Source organism: Rhineura floridana, chromosome 6, assembly GCF_030035675.1.
Source record: "Rhineura floridana isolate rRhiFlo1 chromosome 6, rRhiFlo1.hap2, whole genome shotgun sequence".
Classification (NCBI taxonomy): domain Eukaryota; kingdom Metazoa; phylum Chordata; class Lepidosauria; order Squamata; family Rhineuridae; genus Rhineura; species Rhineura floridana.
This window is the reverse complement of record NC_084485.1, coordinates 11,373,578-11,394,131: the sequence shown is the minus strand read 5'-3', so window position 1 is coordinate 11,394,131 and position 20,554 is coordinate 11,373,578. Positions and strand designations below refer to the sequence as shown.

The 20,554-nt window shown below is 44.0% G+C and overlaps 1 protein-coding gene across 1 annotated transcript in view; it reads right to left on the bottom strand.

Annotated features, from left to right (window-relative positions):
- SRMS (src-related kinase lacking C-terminal regulatory tyrosine and N-terminal myristylation sites) overlaps positions 1 to 20,411 on the bottom strand; it is a 50,087-nt gene extending 29,676 nt beyond the window's left edge. Inside the window, exons 1-2 of the mRNA XM_061631002.1 lie at positions 19,773 to 20,411; positions 8,002 to 8,123 (exon numbers count right to left, since the gene is read on the bottom strand). Of these exons, the coding sequence (XP_061486986.1) occupies positions 8,002 to 8,123; positions 19,773 to 20,116 (466 nt within the window). The 5' untranslated portion in view covers positions 20,117 to 20,411. The remainder of the gene's footprint in view (positions 1 to 8,001; positions 8,124 to 19,772) is intronic.
- Between the last annotated feature and the right edge of the window lie 143 nt (positions 20,412 to 20,554).

Below are 20,554 nucleotides of genomic sequence, written 5' to 3'. Positions count from 1 at the left end.
GGGTAACATGAGTGTTTTTATGTTGGATTCTCCCCCGCTTCGATTATCCACAGATCAGGAAAATCCAAATTAAATGAGGGGAAAGCAAAGGCACACACATCAAATCCACTTTAAACTGCTGTGCGTACACACCAGACTAAATGAACAAATAGTCTGAACTGATAAGACCACAGGTGGGCAGCCTGTTGGGTCTCACGTGGCCCTCACAGGCCTCCCCTGTGGCCCACCAAGGATGGCCCAGCCTTCCCCTGGCCAAATCCACACCCTCCTGCCCCACGTGGGCAATTGTGCTCCCCTGAACTCACTAAACAGCTGCTGTCAATCAGCAGGGAGGCAGGGAGAGCACATGATGACATTATTGCAATTCCAATGGACGCCTTTCCCTTCTGTGCTATCCCACTGATTGATGCTGGAAAGAGCTCAGGAGGGCACAGGTGTGTACACTTCTCTTGGGCAACAGGGAGGGGGCATGATGGGATCTAATGTCACCCAGGGAAGGTTTAAACCTCTCCATCCCCATAGCTGAGATGGAGGGGAAAGGGTGAGTGATTAGAAACAAGAGGCCCCTCACAGATCATAACACAGAATAGTTAATTAAAAACCTTTTGGACACTTGATCTTTCTCCTGCAACTGCCTGGCAATTCTTACAACTCAAGCACAGCATTGTAGCAAAATTTGACCTAGATATGCTGAGCGCAGGAGACACACTAGATCTCCTGCAAACAGCATGCACTTTCATCTTCCCAAGAAAGCAATAAGTGCCTATACACATCAGTATGTAACACACTAAGCTTTGATCTAGGCCCAATTAGGCAAAATGGAGCAAATCATTAGAAGCTCACCACACCTGCACAGTAGCAAAAAGCCCTACGCAGTATTAAACTAGCCACCCATGATGTTAGGCTGAGGTTAATCCATCAGAGAAGATACTCTTCCAGGCCTACTGGACACCAGCATGCTTTAAGTGCAGGGACATTACACCCATGGATGACTGCTGGAGATGTAAACAGCCCCAAGCAGGCTTAACTCATCAAATATGGACCTGCCTGCCTTCCAGAAGTACAGGCTTGAATTAACTTGGTTCTGGGCAAATCCCTGTTAATAGGAGACACCAACATAGTAATCGGCTGCATACCTGCCAAGAGGGGACTATTGAAAGGACAGGAAGCATGGTGCCACTGAGCCACGCTGGCAGCAAAAGAAATAGTCCTTCAATATTGGAAAGCCCGGGTCACAACAGACATGGAAAACTGGATACAAGACCTTCTGCAACTAGCATCCCATGATAAAATCCTCCTCCATAAATTACATTTTAAAAAATGAAACTCCCCAGAGATTTGGAGTGCAGTTTCAGAACTCTTCTTCTAGTTCAACTCCACAACTAGAAGAAGTGGCCAGTACAATGCAATGCAGAGATGGACACTCCTCCAACTCAACTGTTGTTAATCTGGGGCCCCACCAGACACTCATGTATCTGAACCCTTATCTGAGCACTGCATAACATGTAGAACAACTGAACATCAGAAATGAAATTGTCGTAAACCTTCCAAAAGGGGGGCATTAGGGCGGAGGGAGGGAGGGGTGCTGGGTAGAGAATAAGGGATTGCATTGTTCTATTGTTATAATGCAAAAACTCTAATAAACTATAGAAGTGTGCATGTGTGACAGTGAGCGGGTGGAAGACTGTGTGCATTTGTGTGTGAGAGAGGTGGGGAGTGTATTTGTGTGGCCCACTGAAACCGGCTGAATGGCCTCGTTCTTGTGAATACACAGGATTGAGGTGATACCCGCAAGGCTGGCCCTCTTCTTGTGAATGCGCAGGGTCAAGAATTCTTGCTTTCTCCCTTCCTCCATATCTACCCAGAGTCCTTGTATGTCAAACGATAGTTCACCTAAGCTCACAGGGTATCAACAGAAGTTAAACTTAGGCGGAAGATAGAGGAGACTCCACTCAAGGATTCTTGAGTCTTGGGATGTACCAGAAATTTTCTATTTGGGAGTCAAACTTCAGACAGAATAATAATCTTTACAATATATGCTATTTATTCATATCTTGCACACTACAACTAACCAAATGCATTCTCGGTGGTCTTTGCCAACATTGCAGAAACATAGAGTAAGAATACATATCAGCAAGAAATAAGTTGTTGGATATCAATTTAACATCAAAGTATAAGACTTTGAAGGCATATCTTAGTTAACATAGTTTACAATAGATGAAAGACTGAGTTAAACTTAAGTCTTGAGCCAAAGTTAGAAAGTACATGGAAATACATCACACATCAGATGCCATGGATGGAACAGATGGAATGGTTCTCCTGCACTCTCTTCGACCCTCACTCCAGCTGGAGTGGAGGGTAATAAGTGCTATAAAAACTTAGCTTTTATACACTTTCTTATAAGAAAGGGGGGGCATCTTCATGGGCTTATCAGCTACAACTTTTTGTTGCACCTTTCCCTGCCACTTTCTCAGGTCGTTAGCCAGACACGCCTAGTGTGATTTATATCAACAACTAGTTGACTTAACTTCACCATATAAGGGGCTTCCTTGTTGATACAGCCAGAGTGTTGGCTGACTGCCTAGACTTATCACTTTGTACTTTGCCTCACAACAAAATATTGCTGTACTCAGAAGGGCAAGAAGCCCATTTTTAAAAGTATAACTTTTTTACCCTTTGCAACTTTATGCATCAGTAAGCTATAAGTTAAGCAAATATAAGCAATGGAAGCTATTTCAGCAATATTTTATACACATTTTAAACCAATATATGGGCTGGCCCATTACAGAGGGTTCTCATGTACTCTCCTTTGACTATTAGCTATCCAGGTTCCTTATATGTCAGTCGTCATGCTCACCTAAGCTTGCACCATCACCAAAAGCAGTAGTCTAAGACAGGCGGGCTAACGGTTGGAGATCCCACCCAAGAATTTACTTAGGACTGAGGATATATATTTCACAAAGATAATAGAACCACTGTCTATTATCTTTGCAAAATTGTGAAGGATGGGTGAAGTGCTGGATGACTGCAGGAGGGCTAATATTGTATCTTCAAAAAGGGCAAAAAGGAGGGACATGGGAACTACAGACTACAGCCAGACATCAATCCCTGGGAAAATTCTGGAGCAGATTATAAAGCAGTCAGTCTGTAAGCACCTTGAAAACAATGCAGTGATTACTAGAAGCCAACATGGATTTAACAAAAACAAATCCTGCCAGACTAATTTTACCTCTTTTTTTGATTGGGTAACCTCCCTTGTAGACTGTGGGAATGCTGTGGACATAATATATCTCAGCTGCAGCAAAACTTTTGACAAAGTGCCCCATGATATTCTGATTAGCAAGCTAGCTAAATGTGGGCTGGATGGATCAGGTGGATCCACAGTTGGCTATAAAAAGAGTACTTATCAATGGTTCCTTCTCAAACTGGGGGGAGGTAATAAGAGGGTACTGCAGGGCTCAGTCCTGGGTCCAGTGCTTTTCAACATTGTTATTAATTACTTGGATGAGGAGGTGCAGGGAATGCTTATCAAATCTGCAGATGATACAAAATTGGGAGGGATAGCTAATACCTTGGAAGACAAAATTCAAAGTGATCTTGATAGGCTGAACCATTGGGCTGAAAACAACAGAATGAAATTTAACACGGATAAGTGCAAAGTTCTACACCTAGGAAAAAGAAACCAAATTTACAGTTATTAGATGGAGGACACTTGGCTCAGAAATACTACATGCAAGAAGGATCTTGGGATTGTTGTTGATCACAAGCTGAACATGAGCCAACAGTGTGATGTGGCAGGTAAAAAAGGCAAAAGTATAGTTTCCAAATCTCGTGAAATATTGGTCCCTCTCTATTCGGCACTGGTTAGGCCTCATCTTGAATACTGTGTCCAGTTCTGGACACCACACTTTAAAAAGGATGCAGACAAACTGGAATGGGTTCAGAGGAGGGCAAAGAGGATGATGGTCAGGGGACTGGAAACAGCCCTATAAGGAGAGACTGAAAGAACTGGGCATGTTTACCCTTGAGAAAAGAAGACTGAGGGAAGATATGATAGCACTCTTCAAGTACTTGAAAGGTGGCCATACAGGGGAGGGCCAGGATCTCTTCTCAATCGTCCCAGAGTGCAGGACGCAGAATAATGGGCTCAAGTTGCAGGAAGCCAGATTTTAGCTGAACATCAGAATAAAATTCCTAGCTGTAAGGATGGTATGGCAATGGAACCAATGACCTAGGTAGAAGGTGGGCTTTCCAACATGGGAGGCCTTCAAGAGGCAGCTGGACAGCCACCTGTCAGGTATGCTTTAATTTGGCTTCCTGCACTGCACAGGGGGTGGATTTGATGGCCTTATAGGCCCCTTCCAACTCTACCATTCTATATCAGGAAAAATGGGAGTTCAACAGGAGAATAATTTAACAAATATTATGTTACTTATTTCTTATATATGATTATCTTCATGGAAAATGCTATCAGCGGCCGTAGCCAGAGAATCAGAATATATCATCAAACACATCACGTTACAGTTGACCTTTGTTTTTTTATTGTATTTCAGTGTATGGTTGTTGTTTGTTTAACTTTCAAACTGCTTTGATGTTTTTAACGAAATAGTGGTATACAAATTTATTTATAAATAAATAACCTCTGGGTGCCTACTCCGAGGGAAGCTCAGAGGATGGCAACAAGGGAAAGGGCCTTCTCAGTGGTGGCCCCCAAATTATGGAACAATCTGTTTGATGAGGTGCGCCTGGCGCCAACACTGTTATCTTTCCGGTGCCAGGTCAAGACTTTCCTCTTCTCCCAGGCATTTTAGCATGTGTTTTTAAATTGTTTTTAATTGTTTTTAATTGTGTTTCAAATTGTTTTTTGTGTTTTAAAATTTGTAAATTTGTTTTTATTGTTTTTAATTGCTGTAAACTGCCCAGAGAGCTTTGGCTATGGGGCGGTATATAAATGTAATAAATAAATAAATAAATAACCGGGTATTTAAATAAATCATGTTACAATTCATAACAGAGCATGTCATACATTACTCTCTCAAGTACGGTGAGTAATGGACTTGTGCCACCCTTGGTGTTTGGATCAGCAGTAACAGCAGCCTTCGACCAGGCGTAAAGCACTGTTGAAATGTATTGGGCTTTCTGCCTTTTTAAATAGCGTTTTTTTTTTTAAATCAAATGATTCCATCTGTAGATCTCAGAGGGATTATGTATGTTTCTATGGGCTACTCTATGCATACCTCGATGAGATATTCTTCTGGACTGCCCATGGGAAAACAGAAATTAACTAGCTCAAGGCCAGCTAGCTGAAGGTTAACTAGTTGTTGACATATGCGCACCTGTCCAGACACATTGCTTGCAATAGGCTGCAAACCTGTGTGCGGCTGAAGACATGGCTGCAGCCCGCAAGGACAGGTCTCCTGGACGGTTACACCAATAACTGACAGGCTTCCCAGCTTCTTTACATTTTGTTTACATTAACAGCAGGCACACTGGCTGACCTCGCAGAAAATGAGAAGGGAGAAAAAAAGGGGGACAAACTTCTCTTTATAAGGGGGCTTATACTCCATACCAAGGATTATCTCATATATTATTTTACACCAGGGAACTCAGGAGGCCGATAAAATGAGTCCATAAAATGGGAGCCGCCCATAATACCATCCACTGTTTACCTTGGGACCAATACACTTGCCCACTCCTAACTTGGACAATCCTATATATTAATAGTAAATTCATTCTCCAATTGTAGATCCTTCTGAAGGCAAAACCGCATCCCCACACACACACACATGAGGGAGGTATTAGCAGGCACAGCAGAAGAACAAAAAATCTTTAGGGCAAAAAAGCCTTAAGGTAGAACCATCCACCGTCCAAAAAAACCCCAAGAAAACCCAAAACACAGCCCACTGAGGGCTGGGCATGCTCAGTGGCTGTGGAATGCTGACCAATTTGGGCGGGAAGGAAAAAAGGAGCCAATTTTGTTCTTGGAAGTTTGCTATTACTAGGAACTGGTGGCAACTCTTAATCCACCTCTAATTAACCAGATTGGAACATCCACTGAAAACAGTGACAATACACATCTGACCAACAAGCTGGACTTCTTATTAAAATTTATTTGAATGCCCAAGTCAAAGCTGGAAGTCCAATGGCAAAATTTTAATTTATGTGGACTTCTAGTTTCCATTTCTTATTTTATGTATTTATTTTTATTTATTTAACAAAATTTATATACCACTTGATTGTAATAAACCCTCCAAGCAGTTTGCAAGATATGTTAAAATTATCAATAAAAACAGTTAAAACAAGCAATTAAACAGTAAACTTAAAAAGAGATTCAAAGATGTCATTTTATTTTACAGATTCAGGATTCCTTGCTTCTACAGGTTAATTTCCTTCCTTTGAAAGAGAAGATAAAAAAGTGCTTGAAACCCATATCATGCTTCCACCCTCTTGATTCCCAGATCGTGAAGATACTCAAACACCCACTTTTCCTACAGTAAGCATGAATGTTTTCCCTGTCTCTCCAAAGCCTAATCAGGCATCCTACAATTCCTGGAAGCAACAACAAGAGTGATTACAAAACTCTTGTTATCTATCCTTTCACACACACACAAAAGGGCAACAACCTTGCATCAAGTATATCACTCCAGTGGGCTCCTTTAACCAGGGAGAGTGCCTACATTCTAGTATAGGGATCCCAGTCTTTTTGAGCCAGGGTACATTTAGAAATCTACAAAACTGTCATGTGCACCACAATATACATGTTTCACAGAAGACAAAGTTGTGATGCTCAGACTCCCCCACACACTCAAAATAGTCTAAGTACCTACAGATACCCCAAAACAAATGAGACAGTCAAAAAGGGCAGACCACAGCAATCTCCCCAGGCAAAAATGCCACAAGAAACAAACAACAATGCATGCTACATCAGACAAACAAGCAAAAAAACAGTCAGCACACCTACATACACAGGGCTCAAAGGCATTATGGGAAAAGGGGGGTAAGAGGGAGGGGTGGCAGAATGATGCCTTCACTTTACTTTCCAGCCAGCACAGGCCCACCGATGGCAAATAAATAAATATACACATTGTGAGGGGCATGGGCCTTGGGTGTGTGTGTGAGAGAGAGCACCATGGTTCCCACGGGCACCGTATTAGGGACTCCAGGTCTAGTACCAGTCCAAGGCAAAACAGGCTGCCCCTATTTTGTTCCTCTTTCTGATTTTCGGGGATATTATTAATAGGGAGTTTACTAACACGCTTCAGAAGCCAGTACAGTGCAGAATTTATAACAACTACCCTCACAAAAATACCCTCTATAAAAATATAGAAAAGCATAGAATTAAGTCCACGTTACAAACAGTACTACTTAATCCATAGCACAGAAGACAGTAAAATGCAAATTGAGATTGAAACATTCTTAGAGACATTTAAGAGGCTCTGAAAGTGTGTAGTAGCAGTTACAGTGCTGGTCTAGGAACGGGGTACCCAGTTTCAAATCCCCACTTCACCATGAAGCTCACTGGCCTTGGGCAAGTCACTATCTCTCAGCCTAACCAACCTCAAAGGGTTGTTGTGAGGATAACATGGGGGGGGGAGCCATGTGTGTTGCCTTGAGCACCTTGGAGGAAAGGTGAGGATGTAATCATATATCAAGTATTTCCATAAGAACATAGGAAGAACCTGCTGGATCAGCCTAGTGGCCCAATTGGTCCAGCATCTCACAGTGGCCACCCAGATGGATTTTATATGTAGAAATAGAGGACAAGAGGGACAGGAAAAAAAGGACACATCTATGCCATACAGATTCTGAACCGATTTTTAGCATCTGTCAGGGAGGCTGACTTCCTTTCCCCAAGAAACTCTGAGAAATATTGTTTGGGGAAGGCACTGAGAATTGTCTCATTATAAAACTGTATTTCACAAACTTTCTTGGCAGTTCAGCTGGTTCAAAACGATAATGTGGACAGTCCCATAAAGCTGACAGGTGAATTGTGGTGGTTACCTGATAGAGAGTATTCCCCTCTGTTACTCTCGCTATCCCGGATGAGGAAGGAGCCATGGTGATTGGGAGGGGAGAGGAGGAGGTGGTTGGCCTTGTTTCTGCTGATCCCGCTTATGTACCAACTGAAAAAGAAAGCACAGACATTTTTATTTCTTCCTTTCATCTTCCCTTCCTTCCTTCTTTTATTTATTACTCAATATATTTTTAGCCCTTCCCTCATCATAACAGATCCCAGGGTGGGACATAATAACGTAAGCAGAGTCTGCCTGCTGGATCAGGCCAGCGGCCCACCTAGCCCAGCATTCTGTTCTCACAGTGGGCAGCCAGATGCCCATGGGAAGCCCACAAGCAAGATCTGAGTGCAAGAGCACTCTCCCCACTTCAGAGCCCCAACAACTGATACTCAGAGAGATACTTCCTCTGACAGTGGAGTTAAGAGTACCCAAGTTAGAATTCACAGATTACATAGGATCGTGTACAAAATCAAAACCGTTTAATAGTTTTCTAGCCCACTTTTGAATGAACAGATTAATAGGTGCTTTGAAGTACAAAGTAAATAACCAAACCATAAACACAATGAATATTCAATACCTGAATTATTAAAACGGCAAATAAAAATATCGCTGGAACCACTTCCACATCATGGTGGAAGCAGATTCTCCTTGCCACTGAGACCACCTGAGCCACCTGTTGGTTCTAGAAGCACTCCATACTGCAAACATGCTCCTTCAGAGGGTGTGCAACTCCATCCAAAACCAGCTGTCTACTCAACTCCATATATTTCTTTTTTTGGAAGCTTTTCTGACGCTGCTGCTGATCACCTCTGCCTGGAACTAGGTGTTCCGCTTTGCACATTACTGGGAGGACTTTCATTCTGATCAGGCAAGGCTATGATCCAGCATCTTCAAAACCTTTCTTCCTGCCATAAAATGGCTTAACCTCCCTTCTCCTTCAAGGTCCTTCTCTCTCCATAGAGAAAAAGCTGTGGGGACCCTGTAGCTTCTCCTCCCCACATACCACATAGGTGACAAAGAAACCAGGGGAGGGCAATTTTGAGTGGGCAAGCAGCTTTCCCCACTACCACAAGAAACCACGTAGCTTGCTAGTTATTCTAATGCATTGGGGGAGGGCTGTGGCTCAGTGGTACAGCATCTGCTTTGTATGCAGAAGGTCCCAGGTTCAATCCAAGGCATCTCTAGGTAGGGCTGGGAGAGACTGAAAACCTGTACAGCTGCTGCCAGTCTGCGCGGAGAGCAGGACTGAACCCTCTGCTCATCAGCTGGTGATTGGGGAGTTCAATCCCCATGGGGATTCTGAGGACAAATTAGACCCCTCCCCCCACCTGATAGGCCAACTCTGACAAGCGGGCAGGGCCACCCACCTATCGGTCACCTGACCTGTGTGTACATGCATGCCATTTCTTGCCCTGCCTCAGGCAGAAAAAATGGCCATGAATTTGACTGCCAGCTTCCATAGAAGCACAAAAAGGAAAGGGGGGCAGGGAGGGTTCTTGTAAAATGCAACTATAGTTTTCCCAGCCCTCACTGGTTTCTGTTAGTTTCTGATGTTGATTAATAAGCTTCCCTGCAGGCCAGGCCAGGCCAGAAATGAAAAATTTCATATTGCAATTATTCTTACAACAGATCTCGGCAAGTTGGCAGCTGTAATGTTCAATTGTTCATTTTACAAACAATAAACAGAAAAATACATAGAGAAAGGGCATTTCCAAGGGAATTTACAAGAGTGTCTGTCAGTAATTTGAAACCTTTTCCTTCTTACTTGTTATCACACATTGCCAGGCCCAATTTAAGGTACTAGTTTGAACCTGACTTATGGCAACCCGATGAATAGGGATTTCATGGTAAGTGGTATCCAGAGGGGGTTTCCCATTGCCTCCCTCTGAGGCTAGTCCTCCCCAGCTGGCAAGGGCCTGCTCAGCTTGTCACAGCTGCACAAGCCAGCCCCTTCCTTGTGCACGATTGGGCTTCTTGGAACTGTGTAGCTTGCCCACAGCTGCACAGGTGGCAGGGCGTATAACCCCTGAACCACTCACTGTGGGGTAATCTTTAGCTGGCCTTTGACACCCAGGAGACACGAGCAGGGATTTGAACTCACAGACTCTGGACTCCCAGCCAGGCTCTCCTCCCCACTGTACTATACCAGCTGTTAGTTTGAACCTATAAAATTGTAAATGAATTGGGGACAGGTTACCTGAAAGATCATTGCCCTCCACATACACCCACTCAAATCTTAACCCCCTATCTGGAGGTTGCCCCTGCCAAACAAAATGTTGCTGAGTTAAACCACCAAGGTGAGGGGCAATTCAATAGTGACACCCTGGCTATGCAAAAGCTTCCCCAGGGAGGCTCACCTGGCACCATTTCTGTGGTCTTTTCAGCACCTTTTTAGTCACCCAGCCTTTTAAATTTTTTTAAATCAGGCTGTAACCTGTTTATGCTGAGAAATAGGGGTTTTTTGGGGGGGTTGGGTTGTCTTTTTTGGGGAGAGGTTGATTGTAATTATTCCGAATTGTATTTTTAAGTGTTTTAGCTCTCAGGGACTGATGGGTTGCTATAAAAAATAAATAAATACATAACAGGTTGTTTAAACAAATGTGGCTTGAAGCAGTTTCTGCTCAAAATTGTTTTCTAATGTGACTCTAATGCCTACATTGGGCAGAATGCTCTTAAGTCTCATCTAGGAAAATAAAGCAGCCTTTGCTGGATTTGCAATGGGAAGCTCTCCATTGCCCAGGATGCTCATTTGCATTACAAATGCCATTCTTTAAGGTGACTAAATAGTAAGAGAGGCTCATAGGCCATTCAAGACTCATGCCTGAAATCCCCCAGCTTTGAGCCTCATGGAGAACAGGCAGAAATATCACAAGCAGTGTTTTCATATCACTGCTTCGCCATGCCAGAGAAAAGCTGTTGCACCTCTTGAAATTCTGCCTGTCCCCCAACTATAAAGGCACAGAACCAATCTCTTTCAAGCAAAAAGATGGCAAGCCTGGCTAAAAGCAGAACTCAGCTATCATGAGCGCAATGGCTGAAGTGGAGGGTCTAGCCGCTCTGCAGAGTTTCTAGAAATCCTTGGAGCAGAGAATTAATGCACAGCCTGCTGTTTCACACTGAAATTCTTACTGAGGTAGATATTAAAAAAATACACCTTTTTACTGAAAAAATCACAAACACACAAAAATAAACATCATTTTTTCAGAGGTACAACACTTGCTGAATAGAGGATATCACAATCTATTAAGCAATACTCTTGGATTTCTTGAGGAGTCTGTCTTCAAAGTGTTCCCCGATGAGCAACAAATTCTTAATTATAATTGCATAAATGAATTTATGATAGTGGTGATGCTCTGTCAACCCATTTGTTACTTGAATAATTAAAAAATATAGATGTTTGCCCTGCTGTAAAAAAAAATCATTGGGTGTGGTCTGTCCTTTAAAAAGTCTTGACTGGTGTGTCAGCTTCTCTGACAGGGCTATATATACCACAGTTTTTTATACCAAGAATCTATATTTAACAATATTCTAAATTTCTAGGAGGTTTTGCTAGAACCGGTCTTGCCTCAGCATAAACCCAAGACTTTGAACTGTTGATAACATGTTGTAGATCCTCTGTGTGTTCACTGCTCTAACCAAAGAACAAACACTATTGTGGCTTTTAAACTGGTGGAACATTTGTTGTTGTTATCTGCCTTCAAGTCAATTAAGACTTATGGCGACCGCGACCCTATGAATCAGCAACCTCCAATAGCAAAAAGTATATACAAATGTTTGGGGGGAGGGTGCAGGCTAGCATCTTCCCCAATGTACTGTTACACATACCCCAATCTCTGACTCCAGTGGTGCCAGTGCCTACTCTGGGTTCGGTATCCTTGGAATGACGGTCACTGAAGGCTTGTAGTGTCTTAATAATATATGGTTTTATTCACATATATATGCAAACTGAGCATAAGGTGGAAGAGCTACTAGAATTAAGACTCCAAAAGACCTTGCTCACCCATTAGGTTTTTTGGAAGGAGGTCCCCAAAGCCAGAGCTTTGGATTCAGCACAGAGAGTAAGTCAAGGCACCCTATCTCTTTCCAGCCCAGTTCAAGACAAGACTGGCCCCAGGTCAATCGTTCTCTTACACTCTCTCTTGATATCACCTCTCCAGGCCAAGGCATGATGGGAGAAGCTTGCTCCCTTTAGCCTGCCATCCAGAAGCATCCCTAGCTAGTCACCTGTGCATTTCTCTATGTTCTGTAGCAATGAACATCCTGTTCCATACAGAGTAGCCTGGGTTTCTGTATCTAGGACCTATGAGAGAGGGAGAACTTCCACAGAACAAATGTGAAATAGACTTCCAGGCCACCACTAAGGAAGTGTGCAAGGCCTTCCTTAAAAAAACACAGAACTCCTGTTCTGGATCACACCACCTGGAACCTTTGGGAAGGGTTCTTGTTCAATCATCTTTGAGTTCTACCCAATTGAGTCTCTTGGCAGATCTTCCCCTTTCTACTCCACAGCTCATTGTTTGTTTCTTAATCCATAATCATCCAGCCACTCAAGATTTTTAAACTGCGTTGGATGCTTTAATAAAGACATTCCATTAAGATCACAATAGCTAAATCCTTTCTGTAATGTTGGGTGTGCCTTGCCTTTATCACATTAATGGAAGTATGTCAAGGTCTAGGCAAAGGAAATCTCAGTAACCTGCCTTTCCCCCTGCAACGTGCTCTATCACAACAACACAGCACACTAAAGCTTCTCCTAGGACTAGAGGTGAATGGTGGGTGGTGAGGGCAGGAATTAGGGGTGAAAAGATCTGTCATTTTCTGTTCTCTCAATTTCTAATTTTTCTAATCTTAAATTCAGTTCTCCACATTTCTCCAGCAATTTGCGATTTTTTTAAAAAAATCCTCACAAAAATCCTCCAACATTTTAATGTGAATTTCTCTTAATAAACACATTTTTGTAGCAGTTTTGACTCATGTACATATTTTTGCAAGCTGTTTCTCCTGATATAATGCATTTTTGTCTATTCTTTTCATTCACATAGTCATTTTTATGCACACTCTCCCCTAACATATGCATTTTTGTAAACATTTTTGCAAAATTTGAAAAAGTGCCAAATTTGAAGGATGGCTGTGTTCCAGTCCTCATATTGTTTCAGAAAGTAAAAATTTGATAGAGTCGGCTTGAACTGTGAACTGAATTGAATTTCTCACCCATCCCTAGCAGGAATACATCCTGTTTTGAGCATGCATGCACTGAACATGATCCGCCTTGTCAGGGAGCAGTGAGGAATGTTTGCTTGCACATAAATAAAGAGTCCGTGTGAACACAGTGCAGAAGCAAATCTCTCCTGAACTCAACACACATATGTTGTATTCAGTCAAAGCGAGTATCCTCTTTAGTACATACTGTACAACCCACCTAGCCTCCAGCCTCCCAACTCCCTCTCTTCCCCTCCACAAGGGGAAATCGTGTTTCAGCCCTATGTGCTTACAGCCTCCTGCTGGGAAGTTGCATATAATCCTGTAATTTACAGGATTTGTGTGGAGTCCTGAATCAATGATCTCAACAGACAACACGTCACTCACAAAAGTAACAAACACTGCAATTGTTCACATGAAGCTGAGCCTCTTTTGTTGGTGACCAAAGTTATTCCCTTATGAACATTGAGATGCTGGAAAAATACCTAGGCCTCCAGAATAGAGAGGCAGAATTTCCTGCTCGCTGACTGCCTCTCAAGTCATATTTCACTAACCCAGTGTTTGTCAAACTGTGTGACAAATGTTTAGGGGTGACAGAAGGCATAGCATATCATCAACTCGAGTGTGTAGAGTTGTCCTGGTTAAAAAAAACCACATGCTTTATTGCTCACAGGACTATAAATGGTCAAGGCTCAGGGCCAAAAATTGTGAGTCTCTCCACTGGGATCTGACTGTATGGGGCGACCTACTTCAGAATGGAACCGTCTGGAGGAAGAGGGGGTTTAGAGGAGTTACTGGTGAGAGGAATCAGAAGATGTGTGTGGGGTGGAAGAGGCAGAGTGTGGAGGTGTGCACGTTCAGTGAGACCTGTAGCTTGAGGTGAGAGCACATGTTGGCTACCCTTGCCTTAGAGACCCGCTAGTCAGAATGGATAATACTGAGCTGGATTCAGGGACTAATGTGCTAATTCAGTGATAAGGAAGCTTTCTGTGCTCATTGTAAAGAAGGACTAATGACCACCAACTTGAATTGCTTCAAAAAGGATTAGACAAATTAATGGAAGATAAGGGTTTCAGTGGCTATTAGCCACAATGGCTATGTTCTCCCTCCATTGTCAGAGGTTGGGAATCATGAGTGGGGAGAGTCGCTGTTGTGCTCGGGACGTGCTCTTGGGCTTCTCACTGGGACATCTGGTTGGCTACTGTGAGAAGAAGATGTTGGACTAGATGGGTCATTGGTCTGATCCAGCTGACTTCCTATGTTCTTTTACATAGGTCCAGGCACAGGTGTAACATCTCAGAGAACTCAGCCTATGTCCCACACTGAGAAGCCAACACCAATCCACTCATGTACAAATCACCAATCCACCAATCCACTCATGTACAAATCAGTTCCTTGGGAAGACACATGACGTCCAGGCCTGGGACCAGTCATATAACACCCTCAGACCATTAGCCATTGAAACTGGTATGCCTCAAACACAACAGTCACGAGCCACTGACTATTTAGCATATATTTTTTGTTTATACTGTATACACTTCCTTCTTCTCTGTTGTAACATATAATTAGCAAGAGGGAACCTGCATGTCATGATAAAGACAAGTTATTAGCTCCGAAATCAATTTTGGGAGGGCAATTCTAACCCCATAAATTCCCAATGTGACTGTGGGAAAATATCACCCAAATGTTTTGAACCGACATGGTGGATTTCTACATCTCTAGTTACAAATTCTGGATTTTTAAGATTTCAGAATGAGGATACCAGATTTTAAGTTCAACATGCATTTCATGCTTTTGTGGTTGATTTTAGATTTTTTGGTTTGCACACATGTACATCGGCTTCTTTGGACATATTTTGGCAATAAAAAAATAAGATTCAGAATATCACGGTTCTCTATTCTTGATTTTTGGTGTGATACTTTATTCAAGCTAGAAATTAGAGCTGAAATTAACTGGGAAGGGAGGGGGACAAATTATTGTTGAGTTTGCACATGGAAATCCACCTCTCAGATTTTTTGTTTCAGACTTTGAAACTTCACCAGATTTGGGGCACAATCCAGATTATGTTATCAATTGAAATCAATGGAACTGCAGAGTATGGTTTATGCATACTTGCAGGCAGTTTTCCTGATTTCACAAATGACATTTCTTTTGTTTGGATTTTGGTTCCTTTTCTTGTTTGCATATTGGCAGCAAAGGTGTTACAAGCTCATTGCAATAGTACAAGTTAGGAACATAGCAAGCCACCTTATACCAAGTCAGACCAGAGGTCCATCTAGCTCAGTACAGCTCTTCCTGTAGTTCAAGGTTTTATTGTGGGTATATAAGGCCCTATACAGCTCAGGGCCAATTACCTGGGAGACTGACCACACCTCTGCCCAACTGCTATCATCTGCTGAACATAGGAAGCTACCTTCTACCAAGTAGACCAGAGGTCCATCTAGCTCAGTAATGTCTCCACTGACTGGCAGTGGCTTTCTGGGATTTCAGTTGGGTGTATCTCCCAGCCCTACCTGGAGATTCTATGGATTGAATCTGGGACCTTCTGCATGCAAAGCAGATGCTTGACCACTGAGTCACTACAAAACCCCATGGCTTGGCCTCTGCATGAACAGGGCCTTCAGTGTTGTGGCACTAGTTTTTTAGAACTCCTTCCCTCTTGAAATGCATCAGGCTTCTACCATTGTAGGCGTCTGGCATATGCCGAATACCTTTTTCTTCACTCAGGCTTTTCTAGCTAAGTATTTTTTGTTGGTACAGCTAGGGTTGCCAGGTGCATGGCCTGAGACTGATCCTGTATCTTTAGGAGAAGAGGTCAGCCAAGTGCAGGTGTTCTTGCAACTCTGTAATGGGAAAAACCACAAGGTGGAATTCTCCTTCCCCCCTCCACAACTTTTAATGATACAGAAGACCTCTTGGAGGCGGGGCCTGGCAACCAATCAGTGAAAAGGGGTGGACTTCGGGGAGTGGCCAATGGTAAGCAACCCCCCCCCCACCAAAGCCCACACGTATGGACGTTTGATTATCGGGTTTTCACAATAATCCGACCACAAGCAGCACATGTATGGATCTCGAGGCCACCAACCAAATATGGAAAATGCAGAATTTGCGGTTAGGTATGGATGGGCTCTACCTGGGCAAGTCTCCCTTGCCTACACAGCTATTAAGTGAAGACTCCTGTACACCTCTGGAAGGGTCAGCCCCACCATTAGGCCAAGGATATAGAACATCAGGCCCAGGAGCCAAACGCAGCCCTCCAGGCCTGTCTATCTGGTCCTTGGGATTCTCCCCAGACCACACCCCCTCTCCAGCCATTCCCCCTCTCCCCCCATTCCCCCTCTCTGGGCTTGCTTCACACCCTCCTTGAGTGTTTTTGGCTGGCTGGAATATACCCTTTGAGCATCATCCTTCTCCGTGGCCTGGATGAAGGACAGAGAGGGATGTATGAGTGTGGGTAGAAACTAGGCCAGCTTTTCCCAGCTGTTGGGTCCCCAGATGTTGTCGTTGGGCTACAACTCCCATCAGCCCCAGCCAGCATGGCCAATGGCCAGGGATGCAGGGAATTGTAGTCCAGTAACATCTGGGGACCCAATGGTTCTGAGCTAGCCTGTTGTACAATGGTAAAAATCCACATTCATTGCTCTACCTGCTTTTACCTCTGGCCTCACCCAGCTCAATATTGTCGGAGAGGGTGGGGAAAATCAGGGTTCATGCATGTGTACAGCGGTGGCAGAGCACATTTGCCAGTTGTGGCATCTGCATGGTGCCCACAACAGCTCCATTTTTCAAGTGTGCCCACGGGCCCCCAGAGGTTGGCAACCCTTGCCTCAGTCAAACAGGGTTGAACTTGGCAGTTTGGGAACTGCATACAAACCAGCGTCTTCCCAACTCCTACAACCAAGGCATGTGAATCACCTGTTCAAGTGAGCGCAGGGCAGGCGATGGGGGAAAAGGATTTGGCCTAATTATTTTTTCCATTTTGGTGAGTGGGAAAGGCAGAAAGAGCTCCAGCCCCTTACCCGGCCATCCCTTGACCCTTTATTCCCTCTGTGCCACCACCATTACAGGCCCCGCTTGCTCTCACTGTTGCCAGGGCAATGAGAGAGTAGCCAGATGGTGCCAAGCTGCCTGGAGTGGCTGCTTTTGTGTCTTGAAGGGGGGTGCCATTTTCCTTTCCAGCAAAGGTGTGGTGGCAGAAAGAAGGGGAGGATCTGGGAAATGTCAGCAGCAGCAAGCTGTGCCCTACTAGGCTGGCATTCACCCATCCTTCCCTCCATTCCATATGGGGCACTGGCAGGGGCATGGTGGCCAAGCCTCAGGAAACAGCTGACACTGCCATTTTTGCCCTTTGCCCCCTCACTTGACTTGTCCCAAACATGGTGGATGGAGTTGCTCCCAACACAGTGTTGTAGGCAGGGCATCTATGTCTGCTCTGAGCAGCTTCCGTTTGTTGTTCGCTCAGAATGTGATGCTCTCTGACCTAACCCTTTAATACTAGGCATGAAGGACAGGCTGTGTTTACTCAGCGAGGAGGGAAATGCATACTGCACATGCTCAGGGACACTGTGTCCTTGATTATTATTTTCCATGTGCCAGAGACCAGTCCTGGCACATCCCAGTGTGCTGAGTTTTAGGGATGACCTCTGGCACATGCAGCTTATGAGCCATGAGGAGCTCTAGCTGCATTGTGTTGGCTCCGTCTACTGACCCACCAGCCCTCACCCCCTGGGACCCAAACTCAGTCTCCCATCTTACACAAACAGGAATGCCCCTATTTTCATCCAGGGGTGTAGTCATCTGGGGTTTCTTACTTTTTTAAGAGCAGGCTTCCTATGTCACCAGCATCCTATGAGCCAATCAGCATGAAAAGGGAGTGTGTTGGCCATTAAGAAGAGTCTTCTAACTTGCTTCATTGTCCTTTTCTGCTGGTTGAAGCCAATCATAGTGAAAGAAAGTGAGACAGCCACTGAGAAGACTCTTTTCAGTAGCTAACACTCTCCCCTTTCATGCTTATTGGCTCCTAAGGACTTCTGTAGTTGTAAGAGAAGGCATTAACAAGGATCTCATTCTCAGCCCAGAGCAAAGCAGGGTGAAGAATGCCTGTGACTAACATGAAGAGACCCTGCTGTTCTGAATTTGCCACTACGCTACTGTTTTCATCTGTCAAATATGGGAAGGTAGGATGGAAACAGTCACAGCATGGCTTTGAACCATAAATGATAATTTGTATAGCACTTTCTAGTGTGTGTGTGTGTGTGTGAAAATACTTGACAGGACTCCTTTATCTGCCCAATATTAAGCTGAGAGATGGAGCATAATTTGAACTTGGGTTCACTGAGACTTAAGCTGTGTACATACTATGCATTTAAGGCACATGTAAAGCTAATTCCCCCCCCCCCAAAAAAAAGATTCCTGGGAACTATAGTTTGCCCCCTGAAGAGCTACAGTTCCCAGGATTCTTTGTGGGAGGGGGATGTGCTTTAAATGGTGTGTACACCCATTTATTTTCAGTGTAAGTGTCTCAGCCTTGGAACACATGAAGTAACAAGTCTTATGGAAATGAAGTCCCTCACGTCTATCCACCGTCACTTCCTAACTGCTGTTGGAAAATGAGGGAGAGGAAGATGAGGGAAGATGGGTTGGGGAGCCTGGGACTCTTCACCTGAGGGAGGGAGCTCTCCATATTTCTTCTGCCTAGGAACTACATAGGGGAATAGAACTGACTTTCTGATTCACGAGGGCATTTGTTACAACAGCACCAGCCAATTCCTGCTCTCATCTCAGATCTATTTGCATGAGTGGCAACCAAAACATATCACGCTAACGAAAGGGGCAAACACTGCTCTCTTCAACAGACTGGGAAAAGGGACAAGACTGCATGTGTGGACATATGGAGGTGAGCAACAACTAGTCAGCAAAGCTTTTCCTAGACTTAGCTCCACCATTTAGTGGTCATTTGTTTAGCTGTAATAATTATTGAGAAATCTGATCACTCCCAGTCAGGATGCTATGGGCCAAGACAACCAATCAGTCAGTAGAGGGGCTACCCCCATCTCCCATATTAGCTGCTTTAAAAGCCCATATGCCCACCCCATACATTCATCAAATCTGGTTGACATATACCTATTTCTCATAGACACACACACATATACCAAGTTTAAACAATCTAAGTGATGTTCATAAAACAATATAAAACAATTGTCAATAATATGCAGATTAAAATCTGCAAACATTAAAAACAAGTATGCATAACTAAATTATTTTTTGTTTTTATTTTGAAAATGATATATATAAATTCTTTGTAATGTTGCCTGAGCTACTAACTGCTTTCACATGGCAGCTGCTGGCAAAATGCTAGGGAAAATTTTTCAGCGGTCTTGGAGATGGTTGTGCATGTCCCCCAACAAGAACCTTTCTTCTGTTTTGATTGCTCCCCCACCCAACAAAACATCCCTCTTCCCCAAAATTCTGCACAGTGCCCAGAACATTTCAGAAGCGTGTTAGGAGCCTGAATGGTGATGGCATGACAGCAAACACTTCAAAAACGCCGATACTTACGGCTGCTGGGCAGAAGACTCCTGGCTGATTTTGCTGATATAATTGGCAGGGACGTAGCCCACGACTGGATCTCCAGAAAGCCGCCTTGCCAAGACGTACCCTCCCTCTTCTTTGAGGACACAAAGCTTGTCTCCTCTGTTGACGCTCAGCTCATCTGCACTCCTGGCTGTGAAGTCGTATAGCACCCCAAAGAGGGAGGAAGTGGGTTCCTCCGGGTTGGGATCCAGTGTGGAATGTAGGGTTCCTGGGGCCGGCTCCCAGAACTTCAGAGAGTGGTTAAATTGAACACTGTTGGGCAAAAATTTGTTCCAGAAGCAATTGAGGAAAGCCAACTGTTTCCTCATGGTGGTACATCCCCTCCTTTTTAAAGTACTTCCCAAGAAGGGCTTAGTTTTATTATTCCAAAGGGCCTCTCAAAGAAACTAGGAAAAGTGACATAGCCTTCATTGCTGTCCTCTTCATCTGCTGTTAATATCCAGTCCTGCCGTCAGCTCCCCACTCCGCAAAACCAACACAAAGCAAGATGAGACGCCGTCTCAATGCTGGGATATCTGAATGTGCTGTTGGCTCCTGGGAACTCCCAAGTCCCCAAAGTGAGACTTGACAATCAGGTGTAACGAGTTTGCCGCAAGCTGAACTCATAAGTTCAGCCCTGCTAACCCATCTATTTAGGCAGCCGCAGCTGGAGCTGACTTAATTACCAGCTCTGTTCATGTTCTGAGCTGTGCCTAAATTAGCACTCCTTTCCACACTATTGCTTCCTGTGTGTGCGTAACTTCACC